Source organism: Cavia porcellus, unplaced genomic scaffold, assembly GCF_034190915.1.
Source record: "Cavia porcellus strain 051 isolate PalLab524CR breed Dunkin Hartley unplaced genomic scaffold, mCavPor4.1 scaffold_20, whole genome shotgun sequence".
In the NCBI taxonomy this organism is placed as follows: domain Eukaryota; kingdom Metazoa; phylum Chordata; class Mammalia; order Rodentia; family Caviidae; genus Cavia; species Cavia porcellus.
This window is the reverse complement of record NW_026947503.1, coordinates 65,561,257-65,575,550: the sequence shown is the minus strand read 5'-3', so window position 1 is coordinate 65,575,550 and position 14,294 is coordinate 65,561,257. Positions and strand designations below refer to the sequence as shown.

At 47.1% G+C, this 14,294-nt stretch overlaps 1 protein-coding gene across 12 annotated transcripts in view; it reads right to left on the bottom strand.

The window, feature by feature from the left end:
- The window catches only part of Ptprm (protein tyrosine phosphatase receptor type M), a 619,038-nt gene that overhangs the window by 233,977 nt on the left and 370,767 nt on the right, over positions 1 to 14,294 (bottom strand). For all 12 annotated transcript variants that reach the window (XM_063232111.1, XM_063232116.1, XM_063232118.1 and 9 more), the window contains exons 10-11: positions 11,463 to 11,664; positions 9,520 to 9,622 (exon numbers count right to left, since the gene is read on the bottom strand). In XM_063232111.1, coding sequence (XP_063088181.1) covers positions 9,520 to 9,622; positions 11,463 to 11,664 — 305 coding nt within the window. The remainder of the gene's footprint in view (positions 1 to 9,519; positions 9,623 to 11,462; positions 11,665 to 14,294) is intronic.

Below are 14,294 nucleotides of genomic sequence, written 5' to 3'. Positions count from 1 at the left end.
GGGAAGGAGCACCGGAAGGCATCCGTGGCAATTTCTCTTGTCATAACATAAACAGCCGACAGAGCCAAGGGCAAAGGAGAGGCATCGCTTCACGTTTCTGCACCCTAAAGAGGGACCACGGGACTTAACACTTTTTTAGGGGCCAGCATATAAATTTGTGACTTTACTTTTCCTCACATGCCTGTCTACTTAGACAGGAGTGTTGGGCCTCTGCCTTCCTGTCTGTGGAGGTTTCCAGGGGATGACTGCTCCTGCTGGCAGACAGAACATCCATGAGGTTCCATTCGATGAACCTGCACAACGAATTAGGCTGAGTGATATTCAGAAAGAAATTCCAAAAGCCACTTGGTGACCTTTTGGCATTTTCTATTATGTTTATGTACATTTTCCAAAGCATCTAGCCTAGGAAAACAGTCACTTTCCACACTGAGTTCATAAACCTAATTAATGTTCCTGATCGTTGGCCAAAACCTCATGGGTGCTTGCAATCTTATTAAGCAGGGTGACCACTGCTTACATCTCTTTAGCTCTGTTGTTTCTGACTTTTGACAAAGGGCTGCTCTTCTCTCTGAGCGGCCTGCACACCCGCAGTCCTCTCCTACCTCCCTGCTAGGGCTCCGCTCCTGTGCCACCCTCTCAGGATGACCCTCCTGGGCCTGCTGAGGTTCCCTGCTTCTCAGAAGCTGGTGTGGCCCCCTGGCCACTTCCGGACAGCACTGGCCACAGGGTTAGTGCGACTTGCTGGAGAGAGCAGTGCCTAGCTGGGAGCTGGGGAACAGTGAGCAGGAAGGAGCAGCAGCTGGCCGCTACCCCTGACACCTCCAGTGAGGCTCGGCAGTGCTCTGGAGGGCAATGATTTTACCTGGATCTCGGGCCCTGCAGAGCCCCTTAGCATGTCTCAGTGAGCAGGTGACCACTCACTGCTCCTGGCTGGGGAACAGTTCCTGGGGGAAGTGGAGATGGTAAAGCTGGATGGTGCAGAGCTGGGGTCTGCACAGGAGTGCACGGAACATGTACGGAAAAGGCTACCACCACTCGCCAGCTCTGCTCCTCCACCAAACAGGTTGCAGTATTTAACACAAATTTAATTAAGTGGCTGAAGACCCAGTGCAGGTAAGCATCGCCAGCAAAAGATAATAATATGGCCACCAAAATCATTTTGGGTAAAACCAAAAGCATCTGCACTATGGTGGATGTTAGTGTTCGCCTAGCGAACCATGCTGTGTATGTGAGTTGGCTGGTGCAATGTTCTGCAGAAGAGAACATGTCCATTGCACAGCTGTGTCCCTGCCCATCAGATCAAACGGTTGGGAGGTCCTAGCACAAGTGGAAAGCAGCTCTGCAGGTCAGGGCTCTGAGGCCACGCTGGGGCACTGTCATGACCTGTCCCCTACAAGACTCCATCAGTCTTTGAGAACCGGTAAATGGTACTCACAAGAACACTCGATTTTAACACTTTCAAAGGGTGAATACAAGGCACCGACTGTCAATGACTCAGTCTTAGTCAAAATTTCTAGTCTTTCCCAAAGGGTTCCCATCCTCCTAGAACTTCCTGAAAACCATCCCTAAAACCCCCTGGAATTAAATGCTGTGAGTCCAAGAATACAGAGTGTTCCCAACAGCAAGGGGGAAGCAATTTGCAGGTCCATTACCAAGATGCTGCGATGGCAAATGCAAGTCTTGGCAACTTGTTGGACCTTTGGGTTCTTCACTAAAGCTACTTCTAGATCATTCATACTGACGGAGGGGCAGACATTCAGAAAGGGGGGAGATAGAGGTAGCTGAACCTTCTGCCCTGGCTGTGGGCTGAGAGCAGCCTCACACCTCCCTCTCTGCACCCTGACAAATGGCTCCTGCAGAGGGCACTGCTCTATGTACACCAGGAGGCCGCCCTGTCCTCGTCATGGTCACAGGCACGCAGAGTGGACAGTGTCAGCTGTACATGGCCCTCGGGGCCTCTGTGGAATCTGTTATTTTTAGTAGCATGTTCGCAGTCCACCAGGGTCCCGATCCGCAGGGGGAGTCGGCACCTGCTCACAACGCGTGCCTTTAATAATGCTTTAGTGTAATTCCACAAATCCCTTGGATGGGCTACTGTTCGCCTCTGCACACTACTTAGGCCCGTGACTTCTCTACTATTGGGAGATCCCTACCCAATTCTCTGTGCCCATCAATGTCACCTCTGGGCAGGGACAGGACACGACCTCAGCCTGCGCTCTGCATGCCTCTCCCACCGGGCTCCCGGCCGGGCTCCCTCCTTGGGCTCTACCCCTTCCTGGGTCCCCAGATGGGGCTCCCCATCTGGGGTGAGGTCCTGCCTCTGGCTGTCTTGCACTGACTCCTTCCCCTTCCTGCTCCCCGCTCCATCCTTGCAGCCCTCTGTGCCCAGCTTCCCCACCTTTTATCCCCAGCCCCATGTTCCTCTTCATAGTGCCAAAGGCATCCCTCAAACACACCCATCGCCGAACTCTTCCTGGCCCTGAGCTGTCTCCTCTCCGAAGTCCTAGCTGGGCCTGCCCTACGCTGGGCCACCAGTCTCCAGCATCCCAACTGCTGTCCACCAGTCTTCTGCGTCCCCCAGAGCAGTATATAAATCAGTGCAATCCTAACACACTCCCAGAGGCCAGACAGTGTTGTCCTGGGTCTGGACCAATGAGAATGCCAGGCTCAGGAATGCTAAGAAATTTATAATAGCACACAAGTAGGGTAGGAGGTGGCAGGGAGGCTGAGGCAGGAAGATCACTGGGAGTTCAAGGCCAGCCTGGGCTACACAGTGAGACCTGTCTCAAGAAAAAATTGTAATGGTCACATAACCAGTGAGGAACTCTGATAGGAAATTAGGTTTCTCGAACTCTAAAGACTATGCATTTTCCTGTGTCATCCACTCTGAAAAGTTAGGTTCCCAATATCTGCATCATATAAATACTATTAGGAGTTCCCTCCTTGGAACCCACAGAAAAAGGACAGAGTGATTCTGCCTGTCCAGAAGGTTCTGCTGACTCTGGCCATGACCTGCAATGATCTTGGTTGTAAGCACTGATAGACTCTGTGGTTCCTAACTAATTTAGAATAAATCTTTGTTCAGATCTGGAAATCACACGTTAATTTATAATAGGCTAATTTTAAAATGAAGCTACTTCAAATGTGTATCAGAGACTCTTTAGATCTAAGGTAAACCTTGCAGCATGAGGTTTTCCACTCTAGACTTCTTTCTCAAACTAGTAGTGTCGTTCCAGCAAGGAAAAGCAATAAAAGGTTTTATGTGAATAAATAATAAACATTTTCAAGTCACTATTTAACTGGTCCTGCCGAGCCTCTGCCAAACTCTTACACAAAACTATTCTGATTGAGAGTCCAAGTCTAGAATGTGTAGGGAAAGCTGTAACCTTAAAAGGACTGAGCAGTCACAAATGGGAGCAAGGTCACAAATCTCTCTTTTAATAAAACAGAGGAGGAATCGGGTTATTAAAGGGCGAGGAGAGCACTAGATTCCCTTGAGTCGTACATGTGCCACGTCTAGCTGACCTCCCAGGAAGGTCACCCGGAAGCTGCACTGTGCTCTGGAGTAACATCTAGAGTGGTTATAAACAAGCCCAGTTTCCTTTGGTTTACAGCTAAGTTTCTTCAGCTGAGCTGATAACTAGGTAGTGATTCAGAGACCACTGGGGAGGCACCAAGCCTGTCTTAAGACTTGCCGGGCAGAGTTGGGTCTGATCACTACCTGTGCATAAAACCAATCCCTCAGAAGTTGCAAAGGCATACAATGAACAGGGAGTTAAATGAAATCAATTTTTAAAATATGGTACTCAAGGGCTGGAGATTTAGCTCAGTGGCACAAGTGCCTGTCTGGCATGTGCAGGGTTGTAAGTTCAATCCCTGGTACCATACAAACAAAAGAAAATGGAAATCAGAAATTGCAGGAATTCTATTTATTCTATTCTGTTTTGCTAAAGCAATTATAAATTATAAATTTGGTTTTTATGCAAGTTGGATTTTTCATGATTATCACATTTGAATAAAATGAGGCAAACACTGTAAAAGTTGAGAGGACCAGGGGTCTGTGTTGGGGACAGAGCAGCACCCATGGCCTGCTGGATGCCCAGAGGGTCCTGGCATGAGGAGACAACAGGGTATCCCAGGAGGAGATACTGACAGAATAAAGTCTTTTTCTTTGACTTATAGGGAAACAAGCAACTGGTTTGCTGCTACTTTAAAAATCTCTCTTAAAAATACCTGGCTAGGGGCTGGAGATTTAGCTCAGTGGCATAAGCGCCTTCCTTGCAAGCAGGCAGTTGTGAGTTAGATCCCTGATACCGATAAAAATGAAAAAGACAAAAAAAAAAAAAAATACCTGGCTCATACTTTATAACCTCCAAGTTCTTCACCGTGAGCCCCCAACGCCAGCCACTGTCGTTTCTAACAGCAGGGCCTTCTCTGAGCCCAGCATGCGCTCACCTGTCCCTCCCATGGTTCCTGACAATCACCTTCCAGCTGGCTGACTCAGACTCAGTTCCTCCCTCAGGTCCCTGGGTGACACCAGCCGGGCACATGCAGATGCCCTGATGGCTCCAGGGAAACAATCTCATTTCCTGAATCACCCCAGGACCACATCAGACATTTCAGAAAGTATATCACATTTTCTGAAAATAAATACAATTGCTTTACTGCTGATTTTCCCTTACGGGAAGGAAAATGTGTCTGTTATATTGTTCTAAGGACAGGGCAGAGGGGTTTCAGAGGACAAGGTGATTGAGAAAAATACACAACTTTAATTTTCTAATTGGCTACAGAATGACCAGTTAGTAAGCCAGGAAACAGTGATCATGAACAATGAGGTCCTAACATCGGGCCACGGCTTCTGCAGTTTGCCAGAAAAGGCAACGAAATTGATCTGGTTGAGGGGGCCAGGGATATAGCTCAGCAGCACAGTGCCTGCTTGGTAAGTATAGGGTCCTGGGTTTGACTCCCAGTACTCACATAAAATAAATAATAAATAATAGATAAATTACACACACACACACACACACACACACATATATTTGGTCGAGAAGAGTAAATGAAAACAGCAACAATTACTCGAGTTTACAACTATAATGCATTCACAGCAAAGTAAATTTAACCAAAATTTACTCATATAAAGTAAGCTGATTCCTGATTTATATGTGAAACTGAAGTGGTTCTACAATGAGATTTTATTTTTAGTTAGAAGTTTTTTTGGATGAATAAAACATTTATGCTCTCCTTTTACTAACAAAACATATTTCCTTTCTGACTTGAAATCTTACTAAGGATGCATGTTTTAAAAAGGGAGCTAAAAGAATTCTCCCACTCGTTATGCACACCTGTCTTTCCCACTCATAACACAGGAACTTTCTAGTGTATGATTTTGGTCCTGACTTCCAGCAATAGAAACTACTCCAGAACTGTTTTATAAAAGTATCCAGAGAGGAAACATTCCTTTATAAGGGCAATCATAGTATCCTAAGTTACTAGTGACCACACCATAACCAGGGCTATCGTTATTTGAGGAAGAAAACATCCACCACACACTGAAATAGCGCCTGCAGGCCGGGATGTGAGCCTTAGCATTCTGGTCATCAATGTTTTTATCTGTCGCCCCCCTGCTTACACACAGATGACTGTCATACTTTTTCCTTTCACTTTGTGGATCCTCCAAAATGCATGAATTGGAGCAAGCACCCACACAGAATGGCCATCTTTTAAAATTTCACCAAAATGAATACCAGAGGACCATATTCAAGTGTGGAGTTCTGAGTGGGCAAATAGCTCCAAAGCACTTAGGAACGTAGTAAAGCCACAGGGTCTAAAGAAAAACACAAAAGCTGACTGAACACTAGCAGTGAAGCACGAGCAGTTGGTGCATTGCAAGCTGTGGAGTGTTAAGAGATCAGAAAACACCCGCACTGACGCATCTTGCACATGGCAGGTCATGTACACACACTTGCATGTGCACATTTGTGCATGTGTATACATACACGAGAGCAAAACTGCAAAGCAAGAAAGCACAACAGCTTAGGTAAAACCCTCTTTATTTAGAGTTGCTCTCGGACTGCCAAATTATAAGGATTTTCTCTTTTGGAAACTGTCTAAACATTTGCTGTTGGACTGTGCTGCTAAGTGAATAAAAAAATAATCTTTCCCTGTCTTAAAGAAAACAAGTGCATCCATGCACAGACACCAGAATTCCTGGGTTCTACTTTAGCAGCTGGAATGATGAGATTTGTGTGCCTCCTGGCCATCTCAGCATTTAAATAATTTTAGCTGATGTGTTGGTCAATAAAGAGACAACGATCATTTACCCTGGGCATGGAGAGCAATTGCAAGAATTTTCCTTAACCAAGCCGAGTGTCTGGAGTGGAATCAATACACAGCCACCTTGCTAGTGAGTAGCATACATGAAGTATGCCCGCACTTTCAACACCAGTAAGTAGGGATCAAAGAAAAATCAGATCATCTGAGAGAATGAGCTTTGGAAATCACAAAAGGACGATATTTTTGAACGCATAACACTGCAAAACCCAGGAAAACAGGCAGATGTTCACTTCCACTTCGCCTCTTCTCGTATTTATCTCATCGTTTGGGAAAAGCTTTCTGGTAGCAGTTTGATTACATGTGCATTTTGCAAATTTCCAGATGTGTTCAAATGCTTTAATCTACATTATGGCTTTACATTTTAGGTCCACATGATTCCCTAATCAGTGTTCTTATTTCTCTAAACATTAAATTAAATTGAGAATTTTAATATGCCCCCCCCATTCAGTTTGTGGGGACTATGGACATTTTTTCCCCAAGCCAGTCTTTGCAGATACAGTGGTCTTCCAGCTTTTCATAGATAATCAGTACTATTATGCTGTGCTGTAAAATAAATCCCTTGAAGAGAACATTCATTTTGATGTGAAAAAGACCAAACACCTTGCCAGGTGATGGTGAGGTAATTTCCTCTCTCTAATCTGTAGCAAGATCATTTACCACTTGAGATGGGCAAAGGTGACAAGTCTCCCTGGAATACTCCCTGGCTGTCATCCCCTGTTGCGAGAGAACTGAGCTTGATTTTAGCATCACACAGGTAGAGGCTGAGGACAGCAAGTTTATCCATCCCGATGCTAACTGGAGGTACATTGCACTCAGAGAGCACAGTGATGCCAGCAACCTCAGCCAGTACCGCAGGGATGCTTAACCCAAGTAGAGCACAGCTGGTTCCCCAGAAACCCACGCTCAGCAGGCTTCACAGAACTGGGCCTCCTGACATCCTGTACAGTAGGTGACAAAAGCCACATAGCATGGATTCTGGTGTTTGAATCTGCTTTGTAAATAGAGATATAAATAGAAAGCAATGTCTACAACCAACTAGTAAGATCCCCAATTTCCCAAGACAACCTGAAATGTGTCAGAGTAAACAAGAACAAAACCATCTCCTACCAAGTCATATGACAGGAAAATCGAATACTACTTTGCAATGTGCCTGCCCTTCAGAAGGCCGGAAGAGGCTAAGGGAGGGCATCCCAGAGAAACTACTTCCAAACTGAGACGTGGACAGATGTGGACCAAGTATGTACACAGACCTGAAAGCAAGGTGGGAGGCAGGAAAAACAGAAAATGTTTTAAAAGTCTGCATGAGAATCCGAGCCAACGCAGAGCAGGTAGTGTCTCCGAGACAGGGTTGGGGCTGGCGCTTGCGGAGGCCTGGAGGCTGCAGCTGGGTGACGCTAACCTTCCCCGTGGCTGTACGGAGCTCTGTGGCCCCTGGGCCTTTCTAGTTTCTTTGATTGGTTATTGGTTACTGTTGTTTTGTTTTATTTTAATTTTAAAGAGAAAATAAAAAGATAACAAAAGCAAAATGACAACAACAAAAACAAAAAAAAAAGACCGGTGAGATAGGATTTAAAAAGAAGATGGTAGGAATTTAACAATGGTTGTTATACTGCATATTGTTATTCTCAAAGTAATTGCTCAGGCTACCAGATACAGGCATGCAAGACTGATTAAAGAAGAGGGAAGAATTTCCCTTCCAGCAGCCTCTTTTTGTTTTACTATTGTGACTTTTGGATCTTATTTACTCTTTCAGTTTCTTACACTAGGCAAAACAATATAGTATTTACACGTGCAAGTCTGATTTATTTCACTTATGAGTATGGTATCAAGTTGCATCCATTTACCTACAAAAGCCTTGAATTTACCATTCTTTCTGGCTGAGTAGTACTCCACTGTATAAAACCCACGTCTTTTTTTATCCATCCCTCGGTTGATGGGCATTTGGGTTATTCCCAAGATTTAGTTATTACAAACTGTGCTTCTATACACACAAGTGCACAGATAGCACTGCCCTGGGCAGTTTTTAATGGTCGTAGACAGCATGTGAGCAGCAGGTACCATGAGCCAGTCAACTGAGCTTGACCGCTGACTCCTCAAGCAAACCCACCAGAGCATCCCCAGTCCAGCACAGACAGGCCCTTCCATTTGGGGCACAGCTTTCACTTGTCACCAGCTCCCCCAGTGCCCTTACACGTGGCAAGAGAAAGGCCTTACAGGACTGCTTCCCAGAACTGGGAGGTGTTTCAGCTGCGTCTCCAGGCTTCTCCCCTCATCTGACAGCACTACCGGCTCCCTGCATCACCTCCTGACTCTGCACTCGGGCATGCTTTCATCAGGCAGAGAGAAGTCCAGCGGCTTCCCCAAGGGTAACAGGGAAATGCGAGCCAGGTTTGGGATGGTCCTAGGAAAGGGACCCGGAAACAAGCCGTCCAGGACTTAAGTGTAAATGCAACAGTTCTCATGGGTGGGCTATTCAGAGAAACAGAGAACCCTGCCGAGACAAAGGTTAGAGTGTCTTAATCCCTCTGAGCCAGCACAAGTTTCATGGACACAGACCCATGAGTTCCGAGAGGCTGCACTCCAGACCACTTCCGGCAAGCCTCTGCCTTCCTAGGAGAGCTCACCAACTGCCCCGGCACTGCGAGCGGTGCACTTGTGTAGTTTCTCATCACGGAACAGGGGGCGGGCCCTGGATGCTCCCACACACGCACATCTGCTCCCACTGTAACTTCACACTGTCCTTCCATTTGTTTTTTTACCAAAAAAAAAAAAAAAAAATACATTACTCAATTGAGAAACTGGCCAATTTACTAAAAGTTAAAATGATATAAAACCTACATGTCACAAACAAACAAACCTGCCCATTTAAAGACGGGAGCTAAAGACAAAAATACCCTATGCCCTGTGGAACAGAGCAGCACCCACTTCCTCTGGGGGAGCGAGCTCCTCTGCCAAGGACCGCAGGTCTGCTCCTTACCTTCTGGGACAGGCGCCTGGTTGGGGATAAGCCCCTTCAGGGCCCTGGGCTTCCTCACAACGAGACCCTTGCCTTCTTTTCTGTGTGTCCTCTGAGCAGAGATCCAGCTTCAGTGGGGCAGGGTCTGCAGGAGACCTGTGGCCACACCTGGGGACACTCGCTCCTGGGCTCTGCGCTTGGGGAGCCACTGCCCTCCCTGTCCCACATACCTGACCGGGGCGCCCCGGCTCTGTGCTGGTTTCAGCATCACCGTCACCGTGTTGTCTGTCTGGTTCAGAGGTGTCTCAAGCTCATAAGCCGGCATGGACGGAGCTGCAGTGGGAAGCACAGGCAATGGGGATGCATTATTTTTGCACAGGTGTCCCTGGGCTCTGGTGTCCCTCTCCTGGAGACCCAAGCACTCAGGGCCACCAGCTGCCCAGGGGTCCACACAGAGCAGCTGCTGATCCCAGCCCATCCAGAGTCTGCACAAGGTTGGGGTGCAGGGTGAGGGCTCATGAGCCACTAGTGATGTCCCATTTCCGGATTTCAGTTTGGCCTGAAAGGTGCAGCAGGCTTTTGAGGTCGCATCATGCTGTCCACTTTCTCCCTGTGCTCCCTGGGTTAATTTGACCCCAGCAGTAGGCTGACTTTGAAGGCATTCGTGACTTTTGAGATAATCCCTGGAAATGCAACCCTGCACTTTACAGTTTTCCCACCTATGCCAAGGTTTCTTCCACTCAAAGATCCAACAGGGGTGTGCAGAGGGCAGCGGGCTGAGAGTCTGCAGAGACTGAACTCAGGCCCTGCGGCTGCCAGGCAGGCTCTGTGCTGCTGAGCTGTATCCTGGCCTATTTTACAATTAATGCATGGTGGCAGTACATGCTAATTACTTCTTTTGCGGTGTGGGTGCCAACTTCATTTTTTCTATGTTCTTTTCGCCTCCCCTCTCTGTCCTTCCTCCACGCTTGGTCCCCTTCCCAGCTGAGAAAGATCTGGCCCTGTTTCTTGTTATTATTTATTTTTTTCTCTAACATGGCTAAACACTGTAGGCACTTAGGCAAACTGATCACCTCTGAATCTTCAGTTATGTATCTTTCAAAACGGGAATAACCCTCACCTCAAAAGGCAGAGTGGCAATGCTATAGGGGACAAAGTCCAGGCGAATGGAGCTCCCCAGATGTTATCCCCTCCCAGCATGGTCCAAGGCCATTCCTCCCTCTCTGGACTGTGGTCGCACTACGCTAAGGTAATGGTGAAGCTCCTTGCAAATGCCACCTGGCCCTGGACAGCACAAATTGTCACACAGAGCTGTGACGTGCAGGACACCGCAGGACTACAGTCTACAGGTACAAGGGTCTGATGGAGAGGGTAGAGATGGATTCTTAGACATGTGGTTTCAAAAATAATCTTGCATATCAAAAAGATTTTAGGCCTCAGACACAAGGTATTTCTCAGCTTCTCTATCACTCAATTCCATTAAAACTAGCTGCTATTCATAATGAATTATATTTTGTATGAGAGTGATTTCCTTTCTTGAACTAAAGTTCATGAAAATTAAAAACTAGAATGAACTTGATCTTCCATCCTGTACTGGGGATTGAACCAGCCCTTTTATTTATTTGTGAGACAGGGTCTTCCTCACCTGTTCAGGCTGGATTTAAACCTGTGATCCTCCTGTCTCTCGAAGACATTTTCTGAACCACTGAACATGTCCAGAAATATTTCAGAAATGGTGCGTTTCATTGGGTGGTGTTGCTACATCTAACAGAAAATCCCAGAGGCCCCCAGGGCCTGGTGCCATGCTGGGTAGTGCCCTGCTCTTGTGAATGGGAAACTGCTGGTTAAAGGTCCCTCGAAAGGCAGTCCTCGTGGAAGGGGACACATATGACTTCTGCCCAGCTCTCCCAAGGAGCTTCCTGCAGCACTGCTGCTCCAGAGTCTGGGGTTGCAAAGGATGACAATGCCTTTCTCCAGGTCCTCCCAGACAAACCACTAAAAATGCAGCCCTTCCTAACCTTCGAGGCCCTTATGCTCCCAAAGCATGAATATGCATGGTAATGTCACTCAGTTCCACGTATCTGTCTAACTCTCATGTACTCAGAAATGTCTGCACGAACAGAAGGTGGTCCCATGTCTGAGCTTAGCATTCCTGACCACAGGCACACGGTACCTGAGATTTTGGTGGTGAACTGGTTTGTTGCTGGAGGCCCGAATCCCTTGGCTGTGCTTGCCCGGATGGTGAAGGAGTAGGTGGTCCCCGGATACAGTCCAAAAAACAGAAAGTGGGTTTCGTTTCCCAGTTTTGACACTCTTCCACTTTGATTGGATAAATCAATTTCTGGGTCAAAGGAGCTGACTGCTTTGTAGGTGATCTGCAAAGAAATAAGACTTCGATGAAACTTCTGGAGCAGGTCAACTCCGATTGTGTCTCCACCCTCCCCTCTCTTTGGATGTCTGCACAGTCAGACTCCTCAGGCTACGCCAGCCTGCTCTCTGTGGACCCTGGATCCAGTACAGGGCTGCAGGAACTCAGCCCAAACCCAAGTATCAAAATTAGAGAGTAGGCTGGGCCGTGAAGGATAAGGTTGGGTTTGAGCTGATACCTTAAAAGTGGTTTGCTGTCAAAAGATGGCGGCTTTTTACAGCTGTGCCACAGCTGGCTTTGGACAAAGTAACAAAGCAGACAAGCGGCTCAAGCCGATAAGGCCCTGGGCAGCCCAGGGTCTCAGTCCGCATCCCATGGCCAGGATTAAATTTGGCCCTGAATAGCTTTATTGTCTGTTGGGAACAAGTACAAACCAAAAGTACAAGGGCATATTTATGTGTTTCATCAATGAGGCAAAGATATCTGCTCCAAAAATAAACCCTCCACGCACGCCAGTTCTCTGCGCTGCAGAAGGAGGGTTCAGCGTGGGTCACGTTACTGTACTGTTTTCAGAGCGTGGTCTGGCAGAAATTTTTGTCGTGGAAATGGAAGTGTCCCATTCAGCACCATCCAATATGGTGGCCACAGACCACGCGTGGCACCTGACCACTGGAAATGTGGCTGCTAAGACAGTAGAACTGGGGATTTTGCTTTAATTCACAAAAGTTAAACTTAAATTGCCAGAGTTAGTCACTTCCATCTCCATCTTAGAGCGTACCAACTCCATAAGTTGTTGTGATGTCTGTTCTAGAACATATTTGTCTATTGCATGAGTCAGGAATGTTTAAAAGTGAGTAAAACACAAGTGACTTTACATTTTTGCCCTTTTAAGTGGTCTTTTTTTTTTTTTTTAAAAAAAAGAGCATTTCAATATGAGTAGTTCACCAACTATTCAAGAACGAGTACTTTAGTGGTGATTGCTAACTTCCACTGGTCCTAATGACATAATTTTAAAACGTGGCATATTCAAAAGTTTTAAATTACAAAACCAAGCACTTTCCTTGCTTCTAAATAGGTAAACTTACTCATAATTTATGTGCATGAACACTAACGCTGTTATTTTACGGAGTGATAATTGACATTCTTTCTTCGTATATTTATACCATGTCATTATAATTAAGGAGACCTCTCAGAGAGAATATTTAGATTGAAGCAACTGAGCTCAGGCAAGGGAATGCTTGCCGTATGTATTAATCACCGCAGCGCGTGACGCTCAGGGCTGGTGGGAGCATGGCTGTTAACCCTCTCCTCGGTTTCCCTCCCGATGAGAAAGATTGGAGAAGAGACAAGGTGAGATCTTGTGCCTGGCTGCTCAGGACAACCTGGGCAACCTGTCCTCTAGGTGCCCGCTGCTTGCCTGGTCCTCCAGAGCAAAGGGGTGCTCTAAGGTGCAGGTCTAAATGGGGATAGCCGTGGTGCTCCAGGTACTGCAGATGGGAACAGGTGTCCCAGGGCACAGAACAGTTACCACCAGGACCAACCCTGCCTGTCGGGGGCCTTTGGCGCCATCCTCACCTTGACTGCACACTTTAGTGGGCCCCAAGTGCATTTGGGAAAAGCCCCAACATCTGTGCCTCCTGTTCAGAGCTGCTCTTATCTGCTCCTCCAAATTCACTTCACATATGCAACGCTAGACACTCTGTCACCTTCTGCAATGTCAGGGCATGAAGATCAACAGCCTGCACACCCTCTAACACTACCTTTTTTTTCCCCTAGTACTGGGGATCAAACTGAGCTACACTGCAGCTCTTTATTTTTTATCGTATATTTTGAGACAGGGTAAGTTGCCCAGGCTGGGCTCAAACTGGCAATCCTCTTGCATCAGCCTCTGGGAGGAGTATGACCCTGTTTCTGCTCTGTGTCTTCTCCATCTGTTCAGATCAGCTCACACATTCATTTGTGTCAGCATCATGTCCACCAGGATACCAGGCTCTGCCTTCTGGAAGCTAAGAACCTGGCCGTGGTATGCTGGAGCTCGGGTCCTTCCACAAAGGAAATGTACAACTCTGAAACAATAGGTATGGAAGAAACAGACAGGGGATGGAGAGGAAAAGCACTGTGGGGAGAAGGGGCCACCCCACCCGCTGATTTAGGTGTGAGCTTAAGGTGGTCCGGCTTACAAAATGGGAAGGAAGGAATCAGGAAAACCTGGCAGGTGGAAGTGGACAGGTCCTGCCTGCAGTGCCTGTGGCTGTCAAGTGGAGGTGGGTACACAGAACTGAGCCTGGATTGGATTGGATGGAGGACAGGCTGGAGGCGGAGATTTGAGGTGATGGGCACTGGAATGTGTCAGAATGGGGGGGCCTTGGGGAAGGATTCAGATAGCAACATCTGGGGCTGTGTACCTCGCACCTCGAACACTGACCTTCAGGATGGGAGAAGGAGAAGCGTCAAAAAGCTGGAACAGGATGGGGCTGGGGATTTAGCTCAGCGGCATAAGCGCCTGCCTTGCAAGCAGGCAGTCGTGAGTTCGATCCCCGGTACCGATAAAAAGGAAAAAGACAAAAAAAAAAAAAAATTAAAAAGCTGGAACAGGAGAAGAAAGCCCAGGGATGAGAGAGCTGTCACCAAAACGAG